This window comes from Podarcis tiliguerta (genome assembly GCF_965153285.1).
Source record: "Podarcis tiliguerta genome assembly, chromosome: 13".
NCBI classification, from domain to species: Eukaryota; Metazoa; Chordata; class Lepidosauria; order Squamata; family Lacertidae; genus Podarcis; species Podarcis tiliguerta.
This window is the reverse complement of record NC_139546.1, coordinates 33794972-33819446: the sequence shown is the minus strand read 5'-3', so window position 1 is coordinate 33819446 and position 24475 is coordinate 33794972. Positions and strand designations below refer to the sequence as shown.

General features: G+C 48.0%; 1 protein-coding gene across 1 annotated transcript in view; it reads right to left on the bottom strand.

Moving 5' to 3' along the window:
* Positions 1-205: 205 nt before the first annotated feature.
* Positions 206-24475, bottom strand: part of GYS1 (glycogen synthase 1) — a 28071-nt gene continuing 3801 nt past the window's right edge. Inside the window, exons 3-17 of the mRNA XM_083411406.1 lie at positions 21063-21244; positions 16189-16380; positions 15778-15963; positions 15040-15184; positions 14372-14489; positions 12653-12773; positions 11208-11314; positions 10268-10327; positions 9948-10026; positions 9485-9598; positions 8158-8284; positions 6607-6702; positions 5503-5666; positions 4160-4240; positions 206-2869 (exon numbers count right to left, since the gene is read on the bottom strand). Coding sequence (XP_083267532.1) covers positions 2564-2869; positions 4160-4240; positions 5503-5666; positions 6607-6702; positions 8158-8284; positions 9485-9598; positions 9948-10026; positions 10268-10327; positions 11208-11314; positions 12653-12773; positions 14372-14489; positions 15040-15184; positions 15778-15963; positions 16189-16380; positions 21063-21244 — 2078 coding nt within the window. The 3' untranslated portion in view covers positions 206-2563. The remainder of the gene's footprint in view (positions 2870-4159; positions 4241-5502; positions 5667-6606; positions 6703-8157; positions 8285-9484; positions 9599-9947; positions 10027-10267; positions 10328-11207; positions 11315-12652; positions 12774-14371; positions 14490-15039; positions 15185-15777; positions 15964-16188; positions 16381-21062; positions 21245-24475) is intronic.

The following is a 24475-nucleotide window of genomic DNA, read 5'->3' as shown; positions in this document are numbered from 1 at the left end:
TTTGCCAGCCAAGATAATCTGAAGCAGAGATTGGCATGAGCAGGCCTTGGGGCCCCACTGCCAGCAAAACTCCTCTTCCCACTGAACGCTGAACTTTTGTGTCCTGCATCATTTTGCACCATCCACCTCCAAAAGGTGCTTTTCCTTCTGAAGAAAAGACCCCTTTTTCCCATTTCACTTTCATAGCCACTGTACTGGAACACACTTTTTCAAAGCAAAATTTATTCTTTAAATATTTGAGTTGTGTCTCGCAAGCAGCTTTTGTTCTTCAGAATTGATTCTCCACACCGAGGGGAGGGGGAGGGGGAGAGACCAAAAACAAAAACCTCAAGCATATTTCAACAACCATAAATAAAATCTCTAGGGTTTTCTTCGGGGGGTGGGGGCGGAAGAGACGGGATAAAAGGGTGTTGGCTCATGAGGGACCTTCAACCAAAGGGAGTCCCTTCTCAGTAAGTGGAGTTGGTGAGAAGGGAAGAACTGGCTCATGATCCAAGCACAGGAGGTCAGGCAGTCCATAGGAACAGGAGGCACAATCAGGGGGGGATATAAATTACCTAGGCCACAGGGAAAGAGTCGGGTTTTTAAAAAAGTGATTTTCCTTCCTTGTTGCCAAAGTTGGCAGCAGATGCAGAACTGAAGTGACTCTCGTGTGTGTTGGCATTTTGCTGTACCCACGAGGTGGTCTCTCTTGTGCTGGACAGAATATCCCCGTGCCAACTACAGTTAAATGTCTGACAGCCTTTCAGAAGCATTCCCTCTGCTGCTCTGAACAAATCAGGAACCTGCTTTGGACACGCAGGCCTCCTGCATCATCACTGCCACTCCAGGCTCAGAGTTTGCAACACAGCGGCCCAGAATGTCAGAGCATGCTCTGATCTCAACGGCTACGTCCTGTCTTCAAGACCCCTAATATGACAGCCATGGGGGGGGGCAGGACTTCTCTCCACATATTATAGACAGCAGGGTCACCCTATGAAGAGCACCAAAGCGCACCCTACAATGCCAGCAGCTTGCCTATCTTCACGCTGGGGCTCTTAGGGCCATTAAAGAACATGCGTGTTTCACAGTACGCAACCTTCTAAACCTTCCCCTAGAAACAATTGCCACTCAGAACTGCTTGCCCTTCTACAATGATGTATGCCAGGCATCCTCTACAGAAGGGGCAATGGCTTTAAGACTGCATTCCTGAAGCAAGAGAAATGTAAGACTACTCTCATATAGCTTATTCCACCGTCCTTTGTAAGCAGGCAGTTGGCTCACCCGCTGTGCCCTTCTCCCTCACTAAGGTGAACATGGTACTTTAAAAAAATAAATCACACAGAATGAATAATATTGCACTTATAATTGTCCCAGAATGTTGAGTGTCCACTAGGAGAAACAGTTCTTGGGCTATGAATATGGCTTCAGAAAGAAAACGTCCCTTTCAGCCGCCCTAGGAAGAAACCTCTGGTCAGTTCTCCTATTCCACTCCAGAGCACAGCCACTTAAGAGTGTTTTATACCACAAAATGAGTTCTAGATTTCTTCCACCCTAGAATGCTGCGCACCTACTCCTCTCCCTTGATTGCTTTAGAAACGAGGGCAATAATACCCCCGGAGCCAGACACATCCTGCAACAAGTGGACTACACCACCCTTTAGGATCTCTCCCGACAGCGTCGTTTCCCAAAAGATCCAGAATTCCTGCCTCTCACATACTAGGGCCTTCCTTTTCAAGGGCTTCACAAATTCCTTGGGAAAAACAAAACCAGAAAGCAGATAAGATACACACCCAATTTATTCAAAATGCATTGTAGTGGGAAAGCCCGCCTCTCTCCTGATAAACAGCACTCTTGAGCAGAGGGGGCCAATGGCTTTTAAAAATACTTCTGGCCTCCTCAAGTTAAAGTTCCAGAACTTTGCTAGTCACACACACACACCGCACCCAACCAACTATTATAAAAAGGATCAGGAACTTACAAGACTATGTCCTCGAACATTCGTTTTTTTAAAAAAGGCTGCAGTTCTTCCGAGTCAGTGGCACATCTGGGGGCAACGTTGCTACATCTCTAGACCCCACACCTATCTAGTCACCGGTTTAGCCATGGGCACCAAAAACCACAACGACCCCTCCTGTGTCCCAGGGGCAGCTCTCCCCTGAGCAGAGAAGGACCCTCACGAACATCATGACAGCTCCTTCCAAAAAGTTGGCTGCACGCTTGTGGGGTGGGGGAACATGCCGCCTCACATTCTAGGTCAAGCTGAACACAGGGACGATGCACCTGGTGGTCTAGAGCAGCCATTTCCTTGCCCGTTCCACAGCACGGGCGCCACCGCCTCCCGGCAACTTCCACAACGACCCAATCCAGAGCAGACAGCCTTACACAGATTGGCGTTAGAAACGCGCCAGCCCCGAGACCCTCCTCAGTTCCGGAACATGCTAGAACCCTACTGCACTCCAGGACGGTTTCAGAATCCAGCACCAGAGAACAGCTGACCTATGGGGGTGGGGGGCAAGGTGTGGAAAGGAGCGGGAGGGCGAGCCGGGGCGCAACCGGCCCTCTCTCTCTCCCCCCCGCCCAGCTAATTCCTCTCCTCGCTCAGGGAGTTGGTGGGGCTGCTGAGGTCGCTGGGGCTGCTGGGGGTTGGGGTGCTGGCAGTGGAGGAGACGCTCGCTTCGCTGGAGCCCTTCTTGGAGCGCTTGCGCCACTCGGGGACGGTGCCCATCAGCGCCTGGGACTTGATGTTCTGCCGGTCCTTCTCCGCCTCTTCGTCCTCGTCGTAGCGCTCGTCGTCCTCTTCTGTCTCGCTGTGGTGGGGGCTGGAGTGGCGGGAGACGGAGGGGGATGGCGGCACCGAGGCCGGGCGGGGGTAGCGGAAGCCCTCAGCCTGCGGGGGGGCGGGGAAACAAAACAGAAACGAGGCATGAGAAAGGGCACAAGAGAGAAGGAATCACGTGACTCCACCCCAGCTCCCTCACGGACTGCAATCCCTCGAACCCTGCCTCAATACCCACGTTTTCCATGAAGCTTTTCGCACAATTTTCTAGTTAATTTGCCCTGCCTCAGACTTCCTCAGCCTGGTGCCTTCTGGTGTCGCTGGGCCATAACTCCCCTCACCACTGGGCTGCACTGCCTGGGGCGTCTTGTCCAAACCACCAGGAGGGGACCAGTGTGGGGAAGTCTGCCCTGTCACAGCTCTGCCTAAGTAGCCTGAATGAATATTTCTTCCCCCTGAGAAATATTAGGCGGCTTGCTCTTTGCAGGAGCCTGCCCTCAAGTGCTGTGCACACAGATGACATCCATATTATCATTATTAAAATAAGCCAACCCCGGTACCCCAATTCCTTTCTACTGGACATAAGAAGAGCCCTGCTGGATCCGGCCAGTGGCCCATCTGGTCCAGCATCCTGTTCTCAGAGGGGCCAACCAAATGCTTGTGGGGAAACCCGCAAGCAGGATTCAAGCTTATATAATAATAAGTTATTATTTATACCCCGCCCATCTGGCTGAGTTTCCCCAGCCACTCTGGGCAGCTCCCCGTCGAGTGTTAAAACAATACAGCATTAAATATTAAACACTTCCCTAAACAGGGCTGCCTTCAGATGTCTTTTAAAGATAAGATAGCTGCTTATTTCCTTCTCATCTGAAGGGAGGGCGTTCCACAGGGCGGGCGCCACCACTGAGAAGGCCCTCTGTCTGGTTCCCTGTAACTTGGCTTCTCACAGCAAGGGAACCACCAGAAGGCCCTCGGCACTGGATCTCAGTGTCCGGGCTGAATGATGTGGGTGGAGATGCTCCTTCAGGTATACTGGACTGTGGCCATTTAGGGCTTTAAAGGTCAGCACCAACACTTTGAATTGTGCTCGGAAACATGCACTTCCCCTCCTTTGGTTTCCAGACCTTGTACATACATACAAAGCAGGGCTATTTTTCCAGAAAAAGAAGTGCCAGAACTCGCCTTGTACACCTCCCTTGTTCTCTTATAACGGCAATGGTGCTCACCTGAGAGGTGCTAGAACTTAATTCTGGCTGGGGGAAAAGCCCTGCATACAAGCCTACCGCTGAAGTATGGCCTTGTGCACTAGGGAAGTGGTACCTGCCCCTCCTGGGGTAAAGAGCCCCAAATAAATCAGACTTATGTTCCCCCACCCCTCTCCTTGGCCACGTGGTGCCTTACCGCTGTTGGTTCATGCGGCTCGTAGGTGAAGTTGTCAGGGAATGCCTTTGCTAGTGCCATGTGGCGGGCATACATGTAGTACTGCAAAGGGAGGAAGGAGACAGGGGGGAAAGGGACATTAGAGAGGCTCCCTTATTATACTCCCTTGCAACTTACTTTCTTCCACTGACACCCAAGCTGAAGCCATATGCAGGAAACTTGAAACGTACATTTAACGTGTATGTGTTCAGCTCTACGCACGTGGCAAACAATTTTTTTAAAAAAGGGGAAAGGAAGAGGGGTTCCAGGGAAAATGATTTTGGCAATCCCACCTGCCACTGCACACATAATATGCGCCACTTTGGCATTACACGTGATTCCTGGAAGGTAACCCTTGCGTTAAGTTGAGAGTCGCCTGTACTCATTTTCTGTATGCGGAGATGTTTTTGTAAGGAGGAGTGCAAGAGCCCCTCACCGCCAGATCAAAATACCAGGCACAGGGCTTAACCACCTCTGTGAGAATTAGGCCTCAGAAACACTCATCTGGAAGCCGTTTATAAAGTAAGAGGTTTGGAGGCTCAGGCATTCTTCATCCTATCTCCAGATGTCCAGGACACAGTTGTTGGGACTCAGTGGCAAGAGAAAGACACTCTGCAGATTCACAGAGGCAGTCTAAGGCCCTTGCGCCACACAGCCCTGGGCTGTTCCACATCTGGTTCTCAGCAGAAGTTAATACTCCTGACCCTTCCTCGCTTTTGTCTCCCCTTCCAGCAAGCGCCACAGAAGGCAAGTTAAAAAACACGATAATGATGGCTGGGTTAAGTTTCAAGAGAGGCACTTGGGAAACATGGCCAGAGTTGACCTTTGGAATGAGCACCCTCTGGTGGCAAAGAGGTGAGCTGCAGCATGTGGAGAACTGAAGGAGGCTGCTGAAATGCCAGGGAAGAGCAGGAAAGAGAGATCGTCACAGTGGGGTAAGATACAACAACACATGAAGAAGAGTCTGCAAAATTGGGCCAATGGCCATCTTGCCCAGCATCCTGTTCTCACTGTGGCCAACCAGATGCCTGTGGAAAGCCTGCAAGGTGAGGCTTGGGCACAGCAGCCCTCTGCCCACCTGCGATTCCCAGTATTCAGAGGTATAATGTCTCTGACCATTGAGGCAGAACAAAGCCATTGGGGTTAGTAGGCTTGTCCTTCCTGAATCTGTCCAATCCTCTTTCAAAGCCATCACTGCCTCCTGTAGCAGGGAGTTCCAAAGTTTAACAATATGCTGCACGAAGAAGTGCTTTTTCCTTTATCTGCCCTGGCTCTCCCAACATTCCCGACATGTCCACCCTCCGGCTGCTGCAGGGGAAGCTCACCCTGCCCAGGTATTTCCAGTCTAAGAGGTCAGAGAGTCGCTCTGTGCGGTTTCGCTGGATGATGCGCTGCCGCCGCGTCTGCTGACAGAAGCTGTAGAGGAAAGAGGTCAACTGCGTGCACGACTCGTCCAAGGCCCGGAAACGTCGGTCCAGGATGTAGATCCCTGGTAGATTCAGAAAGGGTTAAAGGACACACGTCACTCTAATCCAATATGAAGAGCTAAGAATGGATCAAACTGAAGCACAGGCCTGAACTTCCTGCTCCCAAATGAATGGTCATCATTTGAAGCACACAAACACAATACAAATCTGCTCGTTCCCACCCCACGGCCGGCTCTGTGGTACTCTGCCCCAATTGGCCAGGAACAGGCAATTTGTGATCAGTCTATATTGCTGGAGCTCAACTGATGTGTGAAGCCTCGGCCTACTATCCCTCAGCCTGAGACGCCACGGGTCATGGGCTCCCAGCATCCTTTGCTCTAATGCGTCTGGTCCCACTGAATTTCCTTTCTCAAGGCCAAAGAACTCTCAGTTCCCTCAACCCTTCGCTCAGTCTGGCTGAATCCTCTTTTTTTCTTAAAAGATGTTTTCAGAATCCTGAGTCAAAAGTCTTTCGCCACAACTCAGTAGTTACTTTTTCCTTCCTTTTCAGGAAATGCCTGAATACCATTTCAGGTAAAATCTGAGTGTCAGACAGGGACAACCAGTTCGGTGTAGTATTGGGTAGAGCTAGTGGTTGGGACTGGGAGACCCACGTTCAAATCCACAATTAGCTGTGAAGTGGGCTATTTGTTCTTTCTCAGCTTAGCCTGCCACACATTGTTGCAATGATAAGGTCTAAGTTTGTGCATGGGGAACCTTGCATGCTGCCCTGAGCTCCTTGTAACACACACACAAAATCTATCTATCATCTAATCTATCTATCTATCTATCTATCTATCTATCTATCTATCTATCTATGAAACATTAAAATCACATTCCCAGATAAGTCAGTGAGGCTTTCTGGTGTTTGTATCTAGGCGAGATTTGGCCCATAGGGCCACCGTACTACCCTGTCTGTTTAAGCACACCCAAATGTGCTGGTTCACAGCTCATAACACCAACCGTAGGCAGATGGATCCGCTATATGTTCCTCCATGAAGCAGCCAAAGCCAGAGAGGTTGGTGGAGATGCTGGGGATGCCCATGACAGTGCATTCAGCTGGGAAGAGAGAGAGAGAGAGAGAGAGAGAGAGAGAGAGAGAAGATTTCGGGGTTTAAAAGTCTTTGGGACCTGCTCCAGAAAGTGGTCAGCCAACCCAACCAGCAAAACTCCAATGCGCTTTTTCCTATGGTAACATTAACAAGCTGGAGATGGTAGCAGCGAGCCTGAAGGGGTTTCTCTTCAGAATTGTCCACAAGATCTGGTTTCAGACTTGCAGAAAAAGCTGCACTTCTCTCACTTAAAACATCATCATCATCATCAACTTTATTGCACTAGCCAAAGGCCATGGCATCATTCACAAAGGGAACAAAAAGAAAAGCAATAAAAACCATAAAAACATCAGGCACTGCAAATACAATAAACCAAACACTTAAAACAGTTATAGTCTTCGTAAGTTTTCATGTTGGGGGAAAGGTCGTAGCTCAGTGGTAGTGCATCTACTATGAATGCAAAAAAGGCCCACGCTTCAGACTCCGGGATCTCCACAAAGGGCCACAATGGAAAGCTGCTGTCAATCAGTGTTGGGTAAACTGGGTCAGATGGGCCACTAGTCTAATTCATTGTAATGCATCTTCTAATGGTTCTACCTTTTAGGCTCAGGACATGATAGAAACAAAATTTCTGGTTTGCCACATCCATCTACTGCTGGGTTTTTTGGGTGGGGAGGAAGAAGTGCTGATCCTTATGTAGCCCAAACAGCACCACCCACACATAAGAGAGAGATATTAACATGCTTGGGGAATCCCAAGTTTTGCAGAAGTAAAAAAAGAAAATTGAGGGGTTTTTTGGGGGGTGTGGAAAGAAAAAAAACAAAAGATTGAGAAAGGCTCTGTGGTTTGTTGACTGGAGACTGTAACCTACAATTGCCAGGAATGGCAAAGGGAACACATGCAGAAATGGGTCTTAAGGTGCAGAATTCAGAATAAAGAGAACCTCCGCTTTGCTTTTTCCTGTTTTTTTAAGGAAATGACTGGCATTATTTCAGAAGGACTGAGGCTTCACTGCCCGGCATGGTGCTCTGCGTCTCTTCAGGACAAGCAGAAGCAGAATAAGTTCAGCAAAACAAACACATTTGTTTAACTCCATGGAGGTCTGGCTGCAGTCAACACGTGGACAGGAGGCTGCCTGGTAACCTCATAGACGTGGCCTTGAGTTTCACCATGGAAGAACGGCAAGTTATACACGAACCTGTTCCTTGGCATGCTTGCTGCTCCCCCTGCCCTTTGATTATCTATCTTCCTGGTTGTGAAACTGTTCGTTGCAATAAAAAAATAAGTGCCAAGATTAAGCACTTCAGAGCAATGAGGACAAGCTGTTTGTAACTGCAGAGCGCCCCTCTCAAAGGTAATCCATATTTGCAGTATCAGGTTTTGACCACAGAACTTGAGTTCCATCCTTGCACCATTAGGGTTTCTTCACTCTCCCGATTGCCCCCTTCCCAAAGAAGCCTACCTGGCGTGTAGCCCCACGGCTCATAGTAAGAAGGGAAGACCCCCAAATGGCAGCCTCTAACAAACTCCTCATAATCGACAGGAAGGAGAGGACTAGTGGAAGACAGGAATTCGGGATGGAAGATGACCTAGGAAGAGATAAGACACAGTGGCTGGCAGTTCATTTGCGCAACATCCTGTCCCTGCAGACAAAACTGTTCATATATATTCCAGGGATGGAATTCTAATTAATTCTAACTATTCCTGACCTGGCCACAGTGATCCATGCGATGGTCATCTCCAGGCTTGACTACTGTAATTTGCTCTACGCGGGGCTGCCCTTGAAGCTGTCCCAGAAACTCCAGCGGGTGCAGAATGCTGCAGTGAGGCTCCTCACGGGGTCTCTGCCACGGGAGCATATTCACCCAGTGCTTTTCAAACTGCACTGGCTCCCGGTAGAGTACAGGGTCAGATTTAAGGTGCTGCTTTTGACCTTTAAAGCCCTTCACGGCCTAGGACCCTCGTACCTACGAGACCGCCTCTCCCGGTATGCCCCACGGAGAGCCTCAAGGTCCATAAATAGCAACACCCTAGTGGTCCCGGGCCCTAAGGAAGTTAGATTGGCTTCAACCAGAGCCAGGGCCTTTTCAACTCTGGCTCCGGCCTGGTGGGATGCTCTGCCTCATGAGACCAGGGCCCTGCAGGATCTGATTTCTTTCTGCAGGGCCTTTAAGACAGAGTTGTTCCGCCTGGCCTTTGGCTTGGAGCCAATTTGATTCCCTCCCTTCTCTTTCTTTTTTTCTTTCCTTCTCCTCCTGCGTTGAGGCTACATTTTATTTTAATGTTGTAATATTTTAATGTTGTATTTTACTTTTGTTTTTAAGTTGTAATCATTCATCTTGTTTTTATCATTGCTTGTAAGCCGCTCTGAGCCCGGCCTTGGTTGGGGAGGGCGGGGTATAAATAAAAAATTATTATTATTATTATTATTAACTCACAAACAAGGCCGGGCCCTTACAGGGGATGTGAGGTCAGCTCCTCAGGGACCAGCATTAAGCAGTCAGGCCCAGAGGAAAGCCACAGCAGCAGAATAAAACAATCCCCACCATCAACACAAAAAAGTATCCGTGTTTGATTTGGGAAAATCTGACACTTGGCAGGTGGCGGAAGAATTTTCTTCATCTTCCCAACTTCACAGACTTTATAGATTGAAGCTTCTGATGACCCTCGCTGTGGTGAAACCATGTTTATTCCTTCCTGTAAGGCAGCCAAGCGCCTCAACTCTTGGCAACTCCTTAAGGCCCAAGCCTGGCAAACTATCGCAGCTAATCCAGCCTCCTGCCACTTACTTTGACACGGTCAGCGCTGCTGTTGAAGAGGCCGATGCGTCGGATGGTGTTGAGGATGGGGTCAGTGGAATCATCCAGCATGTTGTGGGTGCAGACTGGGGGGAAAGAATGGCGCTGGTTGGGGAGCGGGGGGGGGGAAAGCCCAGACGCATTAATAGATGTCATTCAAAACCATAAAAACCTTAACAACAACAGCAAAAAAAGAAATAGCTTGGCTAAGATATTCCTCATGACCTTTCCAGCCTGGTGTCCTCTTAAAGTTTTGGGCTACAGCTGAATTCTCTCAGTGAATTCAGGAATGCTGATCCAATCACCACCATCCTGCTCAGCTAACATTTTAACTCAAATAACTAAAGAGCCAGGTTTCCTAGAATCCTCTGCTCTAACTCCTCTGGCTCCTTCTCCTCTCCCCTCCGCACATGATGGCCTAATTTCTTATTCTTTTCTGAAAATTCCCTATTACCTGGGTAGCAAAGATGGCTCTCTTCATCATAGTGAAATCTTCTTTGTCCAGCATTTTGTTCATGTCAGGAAGATTCCCCCTGAGGCAGAAGAACAGAAAAGGAAGACCTTAATGGGAATGGATGAAGAAGAGAGGAACTTCACCTCCCCATCTTATTTGTCTATATCAGAATCAAGGTTTCCCAAATGCAGAAGGCAAAGAACAGTGTGGGGAGGAGACCCCGAGACCTCATCCTCTGCAGCCATGGCAACCCAGCCCATTCTCAGGGGTTGAGCCCCTTCCCCACCTCCCTCTTGCCTTCTCACAGGAGACCCACTTACACAAGCAGCGATTCGTAAAGCTTCTTGCCAAATTTCTCCTTAACCGCATTGGCTGTGTCCCTAGATTTAAAACAAAAGGGAGAGAGTGAGAAAAATAATGAACTTAGGGCAGGATTCCTGAAGGCTTCTGAATCAGAAATCAGGACCACGAGGTAAACACAGGGAGAGCACTGGGGCTATGGGATCCCCCTCGAGTGAGACTTTGTCAGTGAAGGCTAGCAGACTGGAGAACAAAGGTGGATTTCAATATTTTTATGTATTCTAGTATTTGATAATTCTGCCTTCCCCCTGAGGCGCTCCATGCAGCCTCCATGATTCTCCCCCATTCATACTTACAACAACCCTGTGCGGCAGGTTAGACTGAGAGAAACAGTGATCATCAGCACCATTAAGACAGGACTGGGGAACATAACTGCGGCACAGGCCTGGTGTCAGGCACTCAGAAGGAGCATACGAGGACACACATCCATCACAGCAATGCCCTTTTTTGCCGCCACAATTTTTATCATTTACAGCAGAGCTTGTGGGCACTAAATCTCTGCAGGGAATATTTAGATGGAGGAAGACATCTTCCTGACGTCACCTGGTAAGCTGAGGGAACAAAGTGGAGCACAGCAATGGAGGAGGCATCAGGCTGAAGCGGCATGGAATGCATGTGGTGGTGGAGGCCCAGAAGACATTTTGCCCAGAGCCCCCTCAAACGTGGCAGCCCTCCTGAGACTGGCCCAAGACCAGCCAGTGAGTTTCATGACTGTGTGGAGATTTGAACCTGGGTCCCTCCAGTCCTAGGCCAGCACTAACCACTACGCCACACTGCCTCTTCTGCCTCTTGGAAAGGGAGAGAGAGGCCTAGCGGCTTCTGAAGCAGGGGATGTTCCGTGTACTGTGGCTCTTGATCCCCTCAGGGAGCCTCTGGGTGTCTTGTGCGAACGGAACTCACCACAGCTGCTTGCGGACCGCCTGGCCTTTGAGAGTCTCGACGTTGAAGTTGTTGGTCCGGGCTGGCATGATGAAGAAGGCCACCACTGTGGTCTGGCTGCCGTTGACCTGTGAGGAGAGAAGGCGAATAGGATAGGTCACCCACGGCTGGCGCTTCCTGCTTTCTCCACACGGGGAGAAAGCTGTATCACCTGCTTCTCTCACATGTGCCATTACCTCCCATCGGTGCTATTTTTCTAGAAAAAGAGGTGCTGGAACTCACCACAAACACCTCCCTTGTTCTCTTATTAATGGCAATGGCGCCCACCTGAGAGGTGCTGGAACAGAGTTCCATAAAGATCCGGCTGGGGGAAAAGCCCTGCCTCCCATCTCCACAACAATTGTGAACATGGAAAGGAATTCCAGAAGGTTGACTTTTCTTCCCAGAATTCTCAAAAGCAGGCACACCAACACAAGTGCACACTCCTCTTTTGTTCCCCCTGTTTGTACACACACCCCACGCCATTCTGGGATCATAGTTTCCCCTCAAAGTGCATGGTTCCATTCAAGGCAGGCCTGTCAGAGGCCATAACTTGTGGAAATGCTGCCTCTGACTGATGCCTGGTTAACGTTGACCCGTGACTGGATCTTCTAAGAGGTGGAGCTTCCCTGCTTATGGAATGCTCTCTCTAGTGTGGTGCATCTGTCTTGATCATTACTGGTTTTCAGGAGAAATTCAAAAACATTCAGGAGAAACTGAAAAAAACAGGCTGAGAGATACTGTTCCTGGCAACTGGGAAATTAGCAACTGTAAGGGCATGTTATTGTTTTTCATGTTTTTGGTCGTTTTTATATGCTTTAAGTATTTATTTTGTTTTAAATTGTATCGTTTTCACTTTTCGATGTTTGCTGTCCTTTGCAATGAAGGGTGGGGTAGAAATTTAGAAACAAAACAATGGTTTGTATTTGCTGTCAATGATGCTGAAGGCTAGCAGTTACTAATGTTATAAAGGTAAAGGTAAAGGTACCCCTGCCCGTACGGGCCAGTCTTGTCAGACTCTAGGGTTGCGCGCTCATCTCACTCTATAGACCGGGAGCCAGGGCTGTCCGCAGACACTTCCGGGTCACGTGGCCAGCGTGACAAGCTGCATCTGGCGAGCCAGTGCAGCACACGGAACGCCGTTTACCTTCCCGCTGGTAAGCAGTCCCTATTTATCTACTTGCACCCAGGGGTGCTTTCGAACTGCTAGGTTGGCAGGCGCTAGGACCAACGACGGGAGCGCACCCCGCCACGGGGATTCGAACCGCCGACCATGCGATCGGCAAGTCCTAAGCGCTGAGGTTTTACCCACAGTGCCACCCGCGTCCCAACTAATGTAATAGCTAGGCCCAAATCCTACAAGCCACACCCCTCCCTCCACCTCGTCCTACTGGATTGCCCACCTCAGCCCCTGTTTCTCTGCTTACCCTCAGCAGGTAGTTGAGTCGGGCCAAAGCTTCCAAGAAAATATCAGCCCCTTTGTTGGAATATTCATAGCGCCCGGCAATGAAGAAGAAAATGGTCTTGTCGAGGTTGAAGTCCAGGTGCCTAGAGAATAAGAAGGCACTTCGTGAAAAAATGCTTTCTGTTATTGTCCACCACTCATCAGTTTCACTGGATGGCCCAGGGCATTTTAAGAGAGGGAGAAAAACCTAGGCAGGTTTACACAAAGGCAAGCCCCAGTAGGTTCAATAGGACTTCCTTCTTAGTACCTGCATCCTTTAAACAACAGCCACTCCTCACCCTCCAGCAGGTGGAACTGCTTTTAAAATGAGAGAAACTTCCAAGTGTATGTGTGTTTGGGGGCACAGGTCAGCTGCTGAAAGGGAGAAAAGTACACACACATACGCAAACACAAAACTAGGAGGAGACCTTTACATGAGCCTTAGTAGCTCTTTGGAACTCAGCCAAGGTGTATTATTCATTAAATTGCCTTTAAATTCATTAAATTGCCTTTATTAGATTTATTTATTATTATTATTACTACTACTACTACTATTTTAGGAAACTAGACACCATTCAAATGATCAAAATGACAAAGCTATCAATGGAAGCTCTAACTTCAGGCTTACAACGTAATTTAGAAAAGGAAGAAAGAAAAAAGGGAGGGGGAGGTGAAGGAGAAAAGCAAGGAAGGAAGAAGACGAAAGCGCCCAAGGATGTAATAACTGAGAAGGCAGGTAAGAACAAAGCAAGATTGGGGGGGACGGGACCAATGGAGGTTTCTCTCGATGTAGCAGGCCCATCTCTGTGGAATTTCCTCCCCATTAGGAATCAGGCAGGCACTGCCTCTGCTATGTTTCAGGCACCTGGTTAAAACTGTCTTATTCCAGGAGGCCTTTGCACCATGAATGTTGTTCTGCTCTCTGAAGTTTTCATCTATGTTTAAAATTTTGCATACTGTACTCTTTTTTTTTTTTGGTATGCCATTTAGAGACACATGGTGAAATGCAGGGTATAATTAAAAAAAAAAAGTATATTTTTAGGCCACCAATGAAACTTCTGAGAGAGCACTCACCCCCCTTTTTCTTAAAAAAAGGAAGAGCCCTCTAATTCCACTTCCTGCCTCTCTGAATGTGAACTACTGTATAACAAGGATTAAGACCGTATGAGGATAAATGAGGCAAAGGGTAGTTTCTGGCTCCGCTCCCCCCCCCCCCCATAAAAACTTTGATATTTCAACCATAGCTGTCAACTTTTCCCTTTTCTTGCAAGGAATCCTATTCGGAATAAGGGAATTTCCCTTAAAAAAGGGAAACACTGACAGCTATGATTTCAACCCAACTGCATTCTCCCTAGATTGATCGCCACTACCTCCTTCCTTTTCCTATCCAGAGAAACTCACCTTCCGGGGGCAACTGAACTGACTGACTGAGAAGGCAAAGCAAAGCAAAGGCACTGAGAAGGCAAAGCAAAGCCAGGCCAGGCCAGGCCTTGCAGCGGGCCCACAAAGACCTGACAGTAAGAGCTGTTTGACAGTGGAATTTGCTGCCAAGGAGTGTGGTGGAGTCTCCTTCTTTGGAGGTCTTTAAGCAGAGGCTTGACAACCATATGTCAGGAGTGCTCTGATGGTGTTTCCTGCTTGGCAGGGGGTTGGACTCGATGGCCCTCGTGGTCTCTTCCAACTCTATGATTCTATGACTCACCCATAGAAGTGTCCTCGGACAAACTCCTGGATACGAGCTTTGCTCTGGGCATGGAGGTTCTGGAATTCATGCATGGCAGAGAATTTCTTGACATTCAGTCCGTTGGGAGTCACGATATCTGGATATGTTGGGGGTGAAGAACAGAGCAGAGCAGAGAAAAGGTAGAAGCAGAATTTTATTTTCTCTCTCTAAAGATCATCAGTAACCTGACAAACACTCGAAAGCTACCCACAAATGTACCAAAAAAACAAGAGTCACAGCAACAAGACAATGTTTCAGGTTTGTTCCATGCTGCTTATTTTTATTTTTAAATCTGCACTTTCTGAAAAGGTGATTTACAGCTCTGGAAAAGGGTGCAGCCAATCAGTGCTGACACAACTCCCTTTGGTTACTATGGCATCCTCAGACTCAGACACACACATACACACACACACACACACACACCAGTGCCTGCCAAAAAACCCCCCAACCCCTCTCAATTTTTAACTGAGCTTAAAAAAAAAAAGGTTGAGGGGTTGCCCTATTGGTTGCATATCACCTGCTTTGATTTAACTATTTAATTATATCCTGTATTTTTATTGTGTAAACTGCCCTGAGATCTTCGGATGAAGGGCGATATAATAATAATAAGTTCTGAAGACTGAGGACCCCTGCCTAATGCCACTCACCAGGCTTCCGCTTTAACAGGTGTTCAGCTTCCACGGCTGTGATCTGGGAGACGGTGGTGAAGACGTGGGTGCAGTGGACAGCAGCCCTCTCCATGCAGTATCGGTGGTAGATCTGCCTGTCCCCAGCCTCCTTGTCCACATTAAACTAAAGAGGAAGGTGATATAGCAAAACTGAACCAAAACCACAGGACCTAGCATTGCGACGCCTTAGGAACGGAAGAGGGCAGAAAGTACTCAAGCAAAACAAATTCCACGCAGCACCCACAATAAGAGAAGTATTAGCAGGCTGCGGTGCAGAATCATGTTTTCCTGGCAGTGAAAACATCGCTGTTTTGAATGGTGGAGAAAATGTGATCTCCTCAGACCCTGCCTTGAGGAACAGTGTCTGGATTTTGTGCGATGACTGCACATTTTCCCCCTGACTAGGACACTCACTGAAAAGGCCTTGGGGATGATGGACCTCTGAGAAGAGAGTGAAATTATGAGAGCTGGATTTTGTGACTTTTGAGTAAGGAAGCGGAGAACCAGGGAATTTCTGGGGCAAACCAGGAACCTAGTAGGGGTTCAAGGGGGAAGATTCTTGAATCCTGGGCTATTTAAGAGCAGACCAGGAGCCTTACGATGACAGCCTGGGGTTTGCAGAAGAAGAAAACCAGAGGTTTCAGCATCGCCCCCCCCCCCAAACCCCACAGCTCCCTGCCTCAATCGCCTTTCCCTCCTGGCCTCCACAAGACTCACTTTCTGCAGGTTGTTGTAGAAGTCCACGCTGCCCGCACACAGGTATCGGCCAAGCAAGGTGGCGTGCGTGGTGAAGATGGTAGCCACCGGAAGCTTCCGGATTCGGCAGAGGAAGAGACCGACTCCAGACAACCATTCGTGGAAATGGCCGATGATGAAAGGCTTCTCCTCACATTGTGCAGCAAACTGTAGAAAAAGGCACAGACAGAGAGTAAGGCCTGTGTGTGCACTGAGGATGTTGTTGGGACCATATCTCCCCGTCATCCCCGGCCACTGGCCGTGTGAGCTGCAGCTAATGGGAGTTGGAGTCCAACAACATCTGGCAGGGCAGTAAGTCCTCCATCTCCAGAGAAAAGAGGAGAAGGGAAAGGGAGGGAGCCGATATGATGTGGGAGAAGCGCATTTTCTTACCTCCCCCATAAACCAGGCTGTGAGGAAGCCAAAGAGCACGGCGTCGTTGGCCTCTCGGTCGTACCAGGGAATCCCGATGGAGCAGCTTTCCCAGAGCTCTGTCTTCCAGCGGTCCAAGCTCCAGGCAGTTGCCCCAATATCAATGAGGATAACATACGGACCTCCCTCAATCAGCCAGCGGCCAAAATAAACCTGGATAGGTGTTATATGTGCAGCAGGTTAGCCGATTGCAGGTAGGTGCGGACTTGCACACAGTAAAATGCGACTCCTCCCCATTATCTAGTCAAGTTCCCCTCAGTAAAATGCAACCATTGCAGCATGGGTTTTGAATTTCAACATGCAAACTTGAAATATTTCAGCTTTGTTCCCAGTTCAAAAGCTCCAATTCAAAACACTGGGCTTCAGGCTAATGAATAGATTTTTAGAGCCTAAGCATAGTATTGTTTGGAGCAAAATCCTGAATATTTGTGCGTGCACGCAGATTTTGGGATGGAACAACCTATTTTAAAAGGGCTGAGGAGAGAAGGAAAGAGAGAAGTGGGCAGGGAATTAGAATTACGCAGAAAGAAAATGATTTGCACTGGGCAGGCAGATCACACTCAAAACTCCACCTTATATTTCTGAGCTTCCTTTCCTTTCCTTGTCAAGAGGCCTAGGAACTTGCTTCAGATTTTTATGAGGAAGTTAAAATGCTTGGAGGCCCAAACGCTATACTAGGCCATCAAATTCTTCACAGAATTGCACAAGAGGCAGTCTTGGACTACAACTCCCATCAGCCCTCTGCAAAAGAGTAACCATCATCTTCTATGGCCAAACTATATATCTACTGAAAGAACTTATACAGCTCCTGTCTGTTCTGCCAAGCCGCTTTGCAACACAGGCCTTACAGCCTCTCAACTCTGGTGAGCAGCCTCCAAGCTCTTGCCTTCCTTTGTGGAAGAACCCAAGGAGCTCAGGCTTCCATTTTTAACCCAGATTGCTCTTCCCACCAGTCCCTTCCCTCTGCCCCTCCATCCCGGCATCTTCCCTCTTCTTGAACTCAGTGGGCCTCAGTGTCATTGGTCGCTCTCAACCGGCTTCACGAGGCAGAGTGTGTTGTGTATGTGCATGTCTAATTTTAGCCTGCGGTTCATATTACGCCCCCCCACCTCCATTTTGTGAAAGGTCTCGCCTGCCTGGTGTTGTTCTTCTCAGAGCTGCCCAAAATAACTGCCTGGACAGAAATGCCCAGCTGCCTTCGTGGTCAGGGATGGGGTTGGGTGGTTAGCAACAAAGAATAATAATTACTTCTATTAGTTGCTTTCTTATAATTTTTTAAATCATTTGCATGAACCCAGCTGTGTTGGGAGAAAAGCAGATGGTGCTGAACAGGATCTTATGGGGAAGAATTAAAACACCAATTGTTCTGATCAAACTGATTGTTCTGTCACAGCAAGGTTTTCAGCAGATAGGAGCTTAGAAACTTGAAAGTCCTGAAAGAGCCAGAACTCAACTCACTTCTCTCCTCATTTTGCCACACACTCTGCCCTGACCACATCTTGACTCTCTCTTGGCCCAGTAAGTTTCCGAGCACAATTCAAAGTGTTGGTGCTGACCTTTAAAGCCCTAAACAGTCTCGGCCCAGTATACCTGAAGGAGCATCTCCACTCCCATCGTCCAGCCTGGACATTGAGATCCAGCTCCGAGGGCCTTCTGGCAGTTCCCTCACTGCAAGACATGAAGCACAGGGAACCAGCAGAGGGCCTTTTCGGTAGTGGCACCCACCTGGTGGAACGCCCTTCCATCAGATGTCAAGGAAATAAACAACTACAGTGGTACCTCGGTTTAAGAACAGTCCTGTTTACGAACGATTCGGTTTATGAACTCTGCAAAACCAGAAGTAGCATTTGCAAACTTTACCTCGATCTACAAATGGAAACTGAACATAAGGATACCAGTGGCAGGAGGCCTCATTAGGGAAAGCTGGCCTCGGTTTAAAAATGGATTTGGTTTAAGAACCAACTTCCGGAACAGATTAAGTTTGTAAACCGAGGTACCACTATACTTATAGACTTTTAGAAGACATCTGAAGGCAGTCTTGTTCAGGACAGTTTTTAATGGTTGATGTTGTATTGTGCTTTTAATATTTTGTTGGGAGCTGCCCAGAATGGCTGGGGCAAGCCAGTCAAACAGGCGTCATATATATAAATACAAACTTCATTCCAGGTCTGGCCAAACCACAGTTCAGAGCATCCCCAGCCACCATGACTACAGTTTAGTATTCCCGCTTTTTAAAAAAATGAGACGTCTTTAGAATTCCAATTTTCCAGTTAATCACAAATACCTAAAAGAGGGTGGTGATATCACCAGTCAGGTAGGCAGTTTGAGAATCAAGCTCCTATCCTACCAGATTTTTTTTAAAGTAGCATAACTATGGGGAGAAAGACAGGCCTAGAAATCAAGTCCTATGATGGGGTGGAGAATCTTTGTCAGCTCAAGGGCCACATTTCCTTCAGGGGGGGGCGGGCACATGCCAGCAGTGGGCTGGGCCTGAAGCAAAAGTGAGAGGAGGAATCAAGTTTCAGCTTTGTACACTAGGCTAGTTTCCACACACACTCAGAAACCCCTCTCTCTCCTCCATCCAGGGAAGCAGGATGCATTATCAGAGCTCAAAGATGCATTCCAGGCATTCCAGGAGGGTGCGAAGCTCATAAGGTGTGCAAATGAAGAGGCGGCCTGGAGGCCACTTTCTGCCCCTGGCCCCAAGGCTACAAGAATTAGAAATCCTATGGACACAGTATGCTTAAAGGACCCTCAGGATGTGAAAAGTGACTTGTGCCTGTAGACTGAGAGACAGCATCCGAGATCAGAGTCGCCAGAGAGTGAGGAAGGGCCCTGCATACCACCAAAACAGTTCAAAGCAGGCAAGGGGGAGAGGGGGAGAAGGAGAGATAGTTGCCCAGCTAGTAGACAACTCCTGCAGGCAAAGGCTGGGCACTTCTTAAGTGGGAGCTTAGGTAAGAGTGGGCAGTAGTGAACAGGACTGCCAGCTGTGGGCTAAAAGAAACCCACAAGCCTTGATGAAAGCAGCTTAATTACTTCTCTTTCACTTCTGGACTTTGGCTTAACAAAACGTTTTAAATACCTGCACTGCCCTCCCCAGAAGCAGGCATGTTACATCCACCGTATGAAGTTGCCAAGAATGGTGTCTATATGACAGCACCTCCAAAGCTAAGAGTTGTAATGTAAACAGATCAGACCAAGATATCCCGTTATCAGCAGCGAGGGACCATTCAGATGCTTCAAGTAGGCTCACATGCAAGGCGGCAACAGACCTTTCTGCCCTGTAAGATCTGGGTCTCTAAAAAGACAGGTCTCATTTAGTTGTTGTGGCTTAGTGGTCTCTCCTCCTCCTTAGATTTACCTAAAACTATCCAAGCCAGGATATTCCATCGCATCTTGCAGCAGATAATTCCACTGGTTAATCGCGTGCTAATTGAAGGAGGACTTCTCTTTTGTCTGTCCTGAATCCCCTATAAATTGCACTGCTTACTATGGGGGTCCTCCCAGTTTTGTGGACAGCCGTCAAGGCCAGCAGCAGCTGCCACAAGGAATGTGCAATGAAAGCGCAGAGCAGCTCCACAATGTTTGGGGGATGAACACAAAGAGTATCTTTCTCTGTGTTATGCCCCAGCTGTTGACCCCTGGTGCGATAAAAACTGTACCTGTAATTTTAAGGATAAAACCACTTAAAACTTGTGCTAGAGATTTCTGCATCATAATGTTACATTCAGGCACGACCCAGAGAGGCAAACGAGACCCCAACTGATAGCTATTTGGACTGCTTGGATCCCACAATTCTGCCCAAGTGTAGATAAAATAAAGAGCTTAGTACTGGGTGCAAAATTCAGCATCCTGATGGGTTCTGCTTTTATTTACAGTGGTACCTCTAGTTGAGTTCCACTCTTGTTACAAACTTTCAGCTTACGAATGTGGCAAACCTGGAAGTGTTTACTTCCGGGTTTGCCACATGCGCATGTGCAGAAGCGCTTGATCGTGCCGCACACATGTGCGGAAGAGGTGCTCCAGTTGTGGACTCTTCGGGGTGCAAACAGCACCCCGAAATGGATTAAGTCCGCAATTATAGGTATCACTGTATTTTAAAATAAGTGCCTTGTACTTAGCGGTGTGAAATGGCCCACTCTGCCACTGGAATGGGGGGGGGGGTGCGACAAGCAATACACTCCAAATAAAGAAAAAGAGGAATAAGGATGCGATTAGAGGAAATGAAAAGACCCTTATTTTAGACCAGGGAACCTCATGTAGAGAGACGTTAACCACAAACAATGGTGGCAAAGCAGGTTCTAGACTGTGCCACTTCAGACTGCAGAAAGGGGCTCACAAGAACTTCACAAGTGCTTCATCAGATTTTTATTTTTCTTTAAGTCCTGCAAAATTAAATTGGATGTATCCTAGGCATGCCAGCTTCCTATATGTAGGAATGTTATTTTTTTCCGTGGGGGAGCAATTCTGTCTTGTCGGCTCCCATCTGTGGTCTGAAAAGGCATAGTACTGAAAGTCACATGACAGTCACAGTCACATGACACTCCCTCTGTTAGGAAGAAAGGAAGACGCTTTGTATCAGGTCAAACCTCTTGTTCATCTAGCCCAATATGTGCTACTCTGACCAGCTCTCTTCAGGGTCTCAGGAAGACGTCTGTCCTGACACCTGCTGCCTGATTCTTTTAATTAGAGATTAACCTGGCACCACCTGCATACACAGCATGTGCTCTACCATGTGCTGCAGTCTCTGCCTCAAAGGAAGGTGAGGTGCTGCTGCAAGAATTTGGCCTCTGTGGACCCCAATTTGGCCTCCCCCCCCTCCCGTTTCTTACCTTGCATCCTTTTGCGTTCATGGAGTCAATGGTGCGGCGGATGGCAGGGTTGGGCGGCTCTATGAGCTCTACCTGTGTGCGGACATTCAGCTCCAGGTAAGGCCCAATCAGGAAGTAATTCTCTCCCCACTCATCCAGTGTAATCTTGGCTTTGGTCTGGATAACCGTGTAGATCCCACCAACTGAAGGGAGAGAAGATGTGGCATTAGTTGACCCCCCTATAGGCTGGTACCCACCTGCTCCCAGACATCAATGCCGTCAAGCACAAAGAGGGAGTTTTGTCCACTTTCAGGGGTCTTGGCATTGGGTTGGCTTGTGACCATAGGATGCTGAATGTGAGTATTATCAGTGGTAGATTGAGGAGAGGCTGAAAGGAAGCACTTCTTCACACGATGCAAAGTTACGGGATTCGCTAAGACATGATATAGGGATGGCTGGTGGTTTTCAAACATGGATAGAGAAGTTCATAGATTCAGAGTTGAGTAGGATCTCAAAGGTGACCTAGTTTAACCCCCTGCCAATGCAGAAAATCCACTGCTTCAGCATCCCTCCTTAGCTTCAACCTCTGCTTTAAAAACTCCTAGTGAAGGAGAGTTCTCCAGAAGCAGCTTTTATTTGAAATCCCCTTTCTTGTAATTCGAATGTTAGTTTCGGTTGCACCCACCCAAGCAACAGATTTGCTCCATCATCTATGTAACAGCACTTCAAATATTTGAAAATGGCTATCGTATCGCTTCTTAATCATCTCTTCTTCAGGCTAAGCAGTTCATGGAGGATAGGTCTATTCGTGGCAATTAGTCACAATGGGTATATCCAGTTTGAACATTCATTCCACAATGGAAGACAACAAGAAGGGAGGGGCATTTTTTTCAGGCTCTTGCGTAGGATTCCCAGAAACACCTGCCTGGCTACTGCAGGAACTAGGATGCTGGACCAGGCAGGTCTTTAGATCTGATCCAGCAGAATTCTTCCTGTACTCCTGTGGTTGTACTGCTTGGATGTTCCTCAGTGAACCTATTTCAGTGCTTTATACAGTAACCTACTAACACTATTTCCCTTCGATAGGAAAAGCCCTTGTGCAATGCAACAGCCTACTTTCGCTAGATCCTTAATCAGAAATGGAAGCATTCCAACATTAAGTCAGAAACATTAAGGGGAGGTTGGCTCGTGCATGCTCCCAATGGATGTCTGTGGCACAGCACAACAATTTCCACATGTGAACTGCAGGTCGAGCAGAATGGTTCTCAGTAGGGGCAGCTCATGTTTGGCTCCAAATCATCATTGAGAAAGGATAAATCATGGTGAGGAACATGAATTTGTGGATGCCATAGAGATGCACTTACTTAAACAGTGCCATAAGCAGAAGTAAGTAGGTTAGGAGTACACAACTGTTTCAGATACATCTACTTAGGTTTAGGTACAGATATTAGGGTAGGGATGGGAATCCTATGGCTATTCAGATGTTGCTGGACTACATCTTCCATAATCCCCAATCTGTGGCCGTGCTGGCTGGGGCTGATGGGAACAGGAGTCCAACAGCATCTCAAGGGCACAGGTTCCCCATTCCTGCAGTAGGGTATTGCTACACTTCCATAGCAATGTCTGAGGCAGAATTCATTCAGGGGTGGTGAACAAGCAGCTACACGATGCACACCTCTTCTGAATGGGTTCCTGTTTCAACATTATAACTGAAGAACACATACAAAAAGGAAGCTTTGAGATACCCTTGCGTCTGCTCACCAAGGCTTTTGGGGTTCTGGGATTTGCCAAGGAAAACTGGAATGATGCAAGCTCCAGCCCAGCAGCCTAGGAGATGCGCAGATCAAACCTTTAGGTCTTTCAGTTTGGAGTTGCCCCAAAGTACTTCACTCTGACTCTGCAGATCCGAGAGAATTAAGGAGGCCATACACTTGCTCCAAGATTCCTGGCACTAATTGTTCTCTTATAACCAGTTAGGCGCCAGTTCTCTTCCTGGAAAGAGTATGAAGTCTGCCATCACTTGCAAGCCACTTCGCCTACCTATGGTCCTGGCTGCCTCTGTCAAATGTGCATCTCATCTTGGCTCGCTGCATCCCTTTCCAAGCTAGTAAATCGAAAAGAAGGGAGGAAAACCACCTACATGAATAATGTAGGTGAAAAGGCTTGGCCAGGAAATCAGCACTGCAGGATACAAGGGCCTGGGGCATCACTTCTATAAGGAGCAGGTGCCATTTTGGGGCTGAATAAATGCAGGCATCTCACATGGAATTTATGGGTGCACTGCTGCTCAATTTGGCCTCAGGCAAGACCTTAGCTATATGGCTGCAAACTGAGGGCCCTGAAGGACAATGCTGACCAATGTCATCCTGTACACTACCTGGGCAACCGAGGTGCCCTAAACATAAGGAGAGTCCTGCATTCTGTTCAGTGGCTCAGCCAGTTGGTTGTGGGAATCTTGCAAGCAGAGCCTGATCACAAAAACAATCTCCCCTCTTGTGGGTTCCAGAAACTGGTATTTAGAAGAGAAAGAGCATTGCCTCCATCCCAGCTACTAGACATTGATAGCTCTGATGCTTATGTGCCTTGAACAACCCCAGTTTCATTCATCCCCATGACCATGACGCCAAGGCACTGTGTTCTGTATTCATCACTCCACAAAGCCCTACTTTGAGATAATGGAAGAAGTACTTAATATTGATACACCTTCCAGACTTTCAGGAGCTGATTTGCTCCAATATTCTTCTGGCACACTGCTTCCTAGTAACTCCAAGTTGCGATCTTATACGGTACAATTGCTGTATTTCAGAGTGTACTAGGACATAAATATGTATATATAACTAGGGTCTGCCACCCCCCCTGCTCATTCCACTTCCCAATCCCTTTGGCCAAATACCATTCCCCTACACCCAGAACAACAACCCCCTCCCTTTATATCTCACCCCAGTCCCTCACTTATCCTGCCCCTCAGCTTCCCCCTCCCCTCCTACCCCACCCCATAGAGCAGCTTGCTAAACCGCTATGTGAAGGTGTGCTTAATGGGGAGGGGGAGGTCCTTCACACAGGGATTTAGCAAATTTCATTGTGCCTCTGATGGTACCTCCCCTCCCCTCCCCCACCCCATCCACCTATCACCCCCACACTTGCTGGCTTGGCTGCCTGCTATTCACCAGAGAGGAGTTGTCAAGGCTGCCTACATGACAACAGCATTACCATTTTATGCATATAGGAAGAGACACATGCACACAAAGAATTTCATAGGATATATTCAGATACAAATTCCAACTATGTTTTACAAAATCACAGTGCAACACTACGCCTGAAAGCAAGTCCCACTTATGCTCAGGTTACACATGCATAGGACTGCAGTCTTTGGCAGATTTCAGATCCTCTCAGATCCCCAAGGATCTTGGTGGAAGCAACTGTTTAAAAACAAC